Source organism: Sciurus vulgaris (genome assembly GCF_902686455.1).
Source record: "Sciurus vulgaris genome assembly, chromosome: 6".
NCBI lineage: Eukaryota > Metazoa > Chordata > Mammalia > Rodentia > Sciuridae > Sciurus > Sciurus vulgaris.
In genome coordinates this window covers 150,176,025-150,184,194 of record NC_136466.1, presented here as the reverse complement: position 1 = coordinate 150,184,194, position 8,170 = coordinate 150,176,025, and the positions used below count along the sequence as shown (strand labels likewise).

General features: G+C 38.8%; 1 protein-coding gene across 1 annotated transcript; it reads left to right on the top strand.

Annotated features, from left to right (window-relative positions):
* The first annotated feature begins 464 nt into the window (after nt 1-464).
* On the top strand, nt 465-2,939 carry LOC306664952 (nucleolar and coiled-body phosphoprotein 1-like). Its single transcript, XM_079146116.1, is given in 3 exon segments — nt 465-634; nt 637-1,303; nt 1,306-2,939. Coding segments are annotated over 3 exon segments (2,106 nt in total). The 5' UTR covers nt 465-499; the 3' UTR covers nt 2,610-2,939.
* The last annotated feature ends 5,231 nt before the right edge of the window (nt 2,940-8,170 follow it).

Here is an 8,170-nt window from a genome sequence, read left to right as displayed (position 1 = left end):
GCAATCATGAAATTCATTTGGAAACAGAGACCCAGAATAGTCAAAGCAATACTTACCAAGAAAAGTGAAGCAGTAAGCATGACAATACTACACCTTAAATTATACTACAGTGTCATAGTAACAAAAACAGCAAGATAGACCAAAACAGAGACATAGACCAATAGTACAGAATAGAAGACACAGAGACAAATCCACATAAATACGATTATCTCATACTAGACAAAGGCACCAAAAATATACATCGGAGAAAAGATAGCCTATTCAACAAATAGTGATGAGAAAAATGGAAAGCCATATGTAGCAAAATGAAATTAAACCCCTATCTCTCATCTTTGCTCAAAACTCAACTCGAAGTGAATCAAAGACTTAGGCACGCGTAGTGCGTTCGCGCGGCACAGAGAAGTAACTAGTCTCGGTTCCGCCCCTCTTTCCCCTGTCTAGTTCCTGAGTTCCTGAAGCGTGCTGCGTCCGCAACGGTAGTGACCGCATTGCCGGGAGAATGGCGGACTCCGGCATGCGCCGCGTGATTCCTAGCGACCTGTATCCCTTAGTGCTCGGCTTTTTGCGTGATAACCAACTCTCGGAGGTGGCAAATAAGTTCGCCAAAGCTACAGGCGCTCTCTCTCTTTTCTACAGACGCAGCAGGATTCCAATGCCTCTTCCCTCTTGGACATCTATAGCTTCTGGCTGAAGTCAACCAAGGCCCCAAAGCGGAAGTTACAGACAAATGGACCAGTGACTAAGAAGGCTAAGAAGAAGAGCTCATCCAGTGACAGTAGTGAGGACAGCAGCGAGGAGGAAGAGAAGAAGGTTCAAGGGCCTCCAGCTAAGAGGGCTGCTGTACCTGGCAGGAGGGCCAGTCTGCCTCAGCATCCTGGAAAGACTGTGGCCAAAGCTTCAGAGAGCAGCAGCAGTGAAGAATCCAGTGATGATGAGGAGGAAGAAGAGGAGAATAAAAAGAAAAAGGCTCCCCAGAAGGGAGTTAAACTCCAAGCCAAGGCAGCCGGAGCTCCTCCTAAGAAGGCCAACAGCTCTGAGTCTGATTCTGACTCAAGCTCAGAGGATGAGGCACCGAAGAACCAGAAGCCAAAGACAACACCTATGGCAGTGAAAGCTCAGGCAAAAGCCCCAGCCAAACCAGGTATACCAGCTCGAGCAGCACCTAAAGTAACCAATGGCAAAGCAGCCAGCAGCAGCAGCAGCAGCAGCAGCAGTAGCAGTGATGACTCAGAAGAGGAGAAGGCAGCAGTCATCACCAAGAAGACTGTACTTAAAAAGCAAGTTGTAGCCAAAGTCCCAGTGAAACAGTTGTCACCCCTACACAAAAGAGCTCTAGCAGTGAAGACACCTCCAGTGAGGAAGAAGAGGAGCAGAAAAAACCCATGAAGAAAAAACCAGGTCCCTACAGTTCAGTCCCCCCGCCTTCTGCTCCACCACTGAAGAAATCCCTGGGAACCCAACCTCCCAAGAAAGCTGTGGAGATGGTACAGCCTGTGGAAAGCAGTGAAGACAGTAGCGATGAATCTGATTCAAGTTCTGAAGAAGAGAAGAAACCCCCAGCCAAGGCAGTCATCTCCAAAGCTACCACAAAACCAGACCCAGCAAAGAAGGCAGAAGAGAGCTCTTCAGACAGCTCTGACACTGACAGCTCTGAGGATGAAGCTCCTGCCAAGCCAGCTAGTTGCACCAAGAATTCCATAAGTAAGCCAGCTGCCACTCCCAAGCCACCTGTGGCTAAGTCAGCCATAAATACTAAGCAACCTGCATGCGGTGGCCAGAAGCCTCAGACTAGAAAGGCTGATAGTAGCTCCAGTGAGGAGGACAAGAAAAAGAAGACTGTGGCCACCCCTAAGTCCAAGGTGACTGCCAAAACAGCACCATCTCTTCTTGCCAAACAGGCTCCTCAGAGTGGTGGGAACAGCAGCTCTGATTCAGACAGTTCTAGCAGTGAGGAGGAAGAGGAGAAGACATCCAAATCCCCAGTTAAGAAGAAGCCCCAGAAAGCAGCAGGGGCTGTAGCCCCTTCTAAAACAGCCTCTGTAAAGAAGGTAAAGGCCGAGGGTAGCAGCAGCTCCTCCTCTGATGATTCCAGTGAAGAGGAGGAGGGGAAAAAACCCAAGAGCAAGGGCACTCCAAAACCACATGCCCTCAAGGCCAATGGCACCTCAGCATTGACTGCCCAGAATGGAAAAGCAGGCAAGGACAGTGAGGAAGAAGAGGAGGGAGAGAAGAAAAAGGGTGCAGTGGCAGTTTCCAAGCAAGGTTCAGGAAAGAAACGGAAGCAGAATGAGGCAGCCACTCCTCAAGCAAAGAAGAGTAAGCTTCAAACTCCTAACACATTTCCAAAAAGGAAGAAAGGAGAAAAAAGGGCATCTTCCCCATTCCGAAGGGTCAGAGAGGAGGAAATTGAAGTGGATTCACGAGTGGCAGACAACTCCTTTGATGCCAAGCGAGGTGCAGTTGGAGACTGGGGGGAGCGAGCCAATCAGGTTCTGAAGTTCACCAAAGGCAAATCCTTCCGGCATGAGAAAACCAAGAAGAAACGGGGCAGCTACCGGGGAGGCTCTATCTCTGTCCAGGTCAATTCTGTCAAGTTTGACAGTGAGTGACCTGGGGCTACCCTTGGCAAAACAAGGGTGATGATGGGAGGCCACTCATCTCCAATGGACCTGGAAACCCTCAGCACTGTTAGGGCAGGGTTTTGGTGAGGACAGAAGTTTAGAGTAGGTCCTAAGACATTGCAACATAATGTCCTCTCTGGTCCTTTTCTTTGTTTCTAGTTTTGTACAGATTTGTTTTTGAGTGTTGAGTATCAGGGACAATGCAAGAGGAATGTTGTTTTTTTAAGAAAATCATTTTAGTTGTTCCTGTCTTCCTGTTCTGTGGAAGTCCTCATACTGAAAAATTTGTACATTTTATATTAAATCATTTCTTATTGATTTTTGTTGTGATTTTCAGAGGTGATTTCCCACAGGTAAAATCTTAATTATTGCTCAAGACATGGTAAAGGGTCACATAAATTTTTATAATTGAAGACTTCTGCCCATGTAAGCGCACATGGCCACATTCATCCCCACTTCTCGTGGAGCCCTGGTAAGGGGCATCGAAAGAATGGTTAATGTGTATGTATGTTTGTTAAGCATGCATTCTAGTTCATCCTCATTCATTGTGTCTTGAGACTGAAGCTTTCAACCAGCATGGACCTAACCAACTTTTTGGGATAAAATTCACTGTTCTGTTATAGGCAAAATTCTAGTTAGTGTGGTGTGAATGCCATGGGTCAATTTAAAATATTGTTTTCTGTAATTTTGTCATTATTACATAATGTTTGCAATACATTTAGTTTTAATTTGAAAGCAAAAAAAAAAAAAAAAGACTTAGGCACTATAACAGAGACCTATTGCCTAATAAAGGAAAAAAATAGGGCCTCATCTCCACTATGTCAGCTTAGGAACTGACATCCTTAACAAGACTACTAAAATGCAAGAAGTTAAATCTAGAATCAATAAATGGGATGGATTCAAACTAAAGTGCTTCTTCTCAGCAAAAGAAACAATCAATAACATGAAAAGAGAGCCTACAGAATGGGAAAATATTTTACCATATGCAGCTTGGATAGAACATTAATCTCCAGGATATATAAAGAACTCAAAAACACCAAAAAAACAAATAACCCAATCAATAAATGGGCAAAGGAACTAAACAGACACTTCACAGAAGAAGAAATACAATCAATCAACAAATATATCAAAAAAATTTCAACATTTCTAGCAGTTAGAAAAATGCAAATCAAAACTTCACTGAGATTTCATCTAACTCCAGTCAGAATGGCAATCTTCAAGAATACAAGCAACAGTAAATATTGGCGAGGATGTCGGGGGAAAAGATACACTCGTACATTACTTGTGGGACTGCAAATTGGTGCAACCACCCTGGAAAGCAGTGTGAAGATTCTTCAGAAAACTTGGAATTGAACTACCATTTGACCCAATCATCCCACTCCTCGGTTTATACTTAAAGAACTTAAAATCAGCATACTAGATTGATACAGCTACATCAATGTTTACAGCAGCTCAATTCAAAATAGCTAAACTATGGAACCAACCTGGGTGCACTTCGACAGAAGAATGCTTCAAGAAGATGTGGTATAGATACAGAATGGAATATTACTCGGCCTTAAAGAAGCATGGATTTTTGGTATTTGCCTATAAATGGATGGAATATGAGAATAAGATTCAATAAGATTCAAAATCCCAATGTTCTCTCTGATATGTGGATGCTAAGAATAGAGGTATTTTGGACTAAAGAGAGGGGATTGAAGAGAGGGAAGGGGGCATAGGTGTAGAAGTGATAGCAGAATGATCCGACGTTATTATCCTATTTGTATGTACGATTGCATGACCTGTCTAACTCTACACCACATACAACCAGATGAATGAGAAGTTATATTCCATATTTTGCATGATGTTGCAAAACGCATTCCACTGTCATGTGTATCTAATTAGAACAACAAAAAAAAAAAGAAGTGATACTTTAAACTTTAGGTAATAGTTCAAAAACTGATCTGAAAAATGCAAGAGTATGTGAGTCTATGGAACTTTGTTATTCATGGGAAAACACAGGCTTATCTTTTACATATTAGATAGATAAATATTCCCAAAATCATTCACTGGGAGCCTAAGATGAGGGCTGAACTTGCTTTCAAAGAGCCCTGTGTTTAGTGACATATAATCCCGAATCCTAGCTGACCTGAAGTATATAGTTACTTAATGTCTACTTGTTTATTTTTCCATGGACATATCCTGTTGCTTACAGAGATTTAGAAATGCAGCAGGATGTTGAACCTTGGACCAACCTCAGTGTTCCATTGATGTGTGTAGATAGTGGGATATGCATTCCCCCATGGAGAAAGACAGACAGAGAAGACAGAGCCATTCTCTCACTTTCCAGGTAGCAATAGCTCTCTGCACTATCTCTTCAGACTAGAATGGGAAAGTACAGTAAAGACCTTCTGTTCTTTATTGTTAGACAAAAAAGTACTGAAACATGCATCTTTAGGGTAAGCCATTATCTTAACTGTTTCATACATATATTTCTTCTTTACTATCCTCTTGGCCATAATCTAAGGAAAAATCTTTTTAAAGTTACAAATCTGTGTGATCTTCACTGTGATGAACATCTTATGGTAAGCATCATAATGTTAATGGGAACATTTTGCTTCCTTATTTATCACCTCGCTTCCATCTGAGAGGAAAATTCCCCTTTTCTCTGTTGGTCTATGCCAATACCATGATGCCATCCCCAATCATTGCCAAACATCTTCCAGATGCAGAACTTCTTCATGTAGGTTTTTCTAGCTTTATTCACATATTTAATACCTGTTTATTCTTCAGTCTCTCCACAAGTTTTCCTTTACAGAAGCCTTACAAAATCACCATGCCCTGGTAACATAGGGTATCTCTTTTTCTTAGCTCTTGTGACAGCAAATAATTTTGTAATTTGAACATAATATGCCATCTTGATTGATGTTTTCCTTCAACACTGGAAGCACAAGCAGCCAGGGTTGTGTATATTTTAGCACACTCCTACTTGCCCATTGTAGCTCCTGTTGGCTGACATTTAATAGCTAAAAGAAGCCCCAATAATATTTGCAGAAGATGATATAATAGTGTGTACAAACTCAAAAGGGCACTAAGAACTTTAACATTGAAGTAGGATTTTGAAATGCTTTTATCAATTTAATACTTATATAAACCTATATATTGCTAATAACTATCTGAAAATGTGCATCTACTGTTCTACAAATTAATTATTTTTTGCATTATTTTATCTTATCTTCTTTTGCTCAAAGAACTGAACAGTGGAAGAACATAAATTTGGATAGAAATATTCCTACAGTTCCCTGGGGCACAGAATACTGGGAATATCAGCCTTCTTTCCTTTTTGAATCATGGTTATATCGTATTAGACAATCTGCAAGTAGGATCCACTGTACTATGTGTGTAAGACTAATTTTTTTCTCCTTAGTTTTTAACTCCATTGATTCAAATAAGAAAATATTTATCAACTGATTAAGTTCTTTTTCTCCTTTTTTCTTTTAAATTTTTTAAAAAAGGGAATTGAATCTACCTAACCACCTTCACTTGTTGAAAAGGAAAAGTAAGGGAAAGTAAGGGGGTTGAGCAGAACAGAAACAGTGAAGAGAACAGATGAAGACCTTGAACTTCTGAAAACAGCGTTCATTACACAACAGGATCCTAATGCCAGTATTATAGGAAAGTTCTGTTTTGATTTGGTTTTACTAAGTACAAAACAGTCCAAGCTATAACAGAAAATTTACTTATTTTATTTTCTCACTTAGGAGGTATATTGAAATGCTCTTTTTTGGAAATTAGAAAAAAATCACTTTTTTTCATGAGCTGCCCCAAATTTGCTACTTTATTTATTTATTTAGTAGTATTAGCACCTACATAGATGCAAGACAAGAGAAATGGATTGTGTTTTATGTTCTGCAAATATTCTCCATTTCCAAATTTTAGCTTTGCTACTTACCCACTTATAACTTTAGACAATTTGTTTTACCAGTCTACAAAATCGATATAGTGTACTTAACTTTAAAATGTCATAAGAAAGAGATAACGGTACAGGTTGACACTTAAAACATATCTTTGATATTACAGGTTGCCATTTATATATTTCTAGTTTTTTATTCATTTGCACCTATTCTATCTTTCAATGTAGATATCTTAGTTTGTGGTCTTTGCTCATTAAATATGCTGTCACTTATTTCCATTTTCCTGTAACTGCCAGCTATAATATTTTGAAACAAAATTGCCCCAGGGAAAAGCAGCTCATTATCAAACTTCAAGAAAGAAAAAAGATAAATTAAGCTTTAACATTTTTGAAAATGCTTAGACATTGTCACTCATAGTTTAGCAAATCTCAGAGAAATTGAAAAGTTTAACAATTCAGTACATTGTCTTAAATAATCAATATAGAAACATCCTGGCATTTGGTAGCAAAATTAGAATTATCTACTATGCAAAAACTATTGCTTACAATTCTACCATCAGAACACTAAAATGAAGAAAATTATACAGAAACAGACAAATAAGTTCCTGACACTCTAATGAGAGCTAAACCAAGGTCATAGGATTAGAAATTCTGTGGTTTTGCTGTAAGCATTTCTGTTTAAGACTACAGAGTTTTCAAATTTTTAATTTTTAAATTAGTTATAAAAGACTAAAATAAATAACATGAAACCTACTTGAAAAAATGAATGATAAAAGAGAATGTAGCAGATGACATGTCTCAACAATTATTAATGTCCTGAAAATAAATAGAATCACTTATATTTATGGAAACTTGACAATGAGAGCAAACCTCACAGTGCTACGAATCAAAACCTCTAAAAAAAAAAAAAATACAAAAACTTCAAGTGTATTTCACCAAAGGCAAGAAAATGAGGGAGATGGGTGAGCCTGAAAATGATGATAAAGCATGAATTCAAAGAGAAAAGTCAGCTTTGAAGTTGGGAGCTGCCTCAGGGTGTTTGATAATCACTAGATGCTGTCTTGGGTTTTAATCATATGACTACATATGAGATCAAAACAAAACAGAGTCCACACATAGTAACAGGTCAAAAAGGATCCCAAATAAAGGCTGAATCCTTGAAAAGGGATGCCATACATAAAATTGAATAAACCTGAATCTCCTTCATAGAGAACCAGACCACAATTCCTCTTTTTTACAGATTTATAAAAATAGGAAGAGTTCCTAGAAAATTCACAAATGGGTTGGAATCTAAACTTAGTGTTCTTATGCCAAAAAAAAAAAAAAAAAAAAAAAAAAACAGATAACTTTAGACGACTTAAACCAGTTTAGGTTTAGTTTAGGTTTAGGAATGATACCATGGACATGCCAGATACACCTGCCTGAAGGAAATGCCTTTAAACTAGGTTCTCCAAAAAATCACAGAAATAAATGAACATTTATTCACAACGGAAAAGGCAATTAGAACATAAAGAAACAAACCACTCTGGATGGAAATAAGATGAAATAGCAGAAAAGATAAACATGATTAATTTGTTCTAAAAAAAAAACCTATGTGACATTATAGAAGAGGAAAAAAGAGCTGGAAAATGGACCAACTAGATTTGGGGAAATAAAG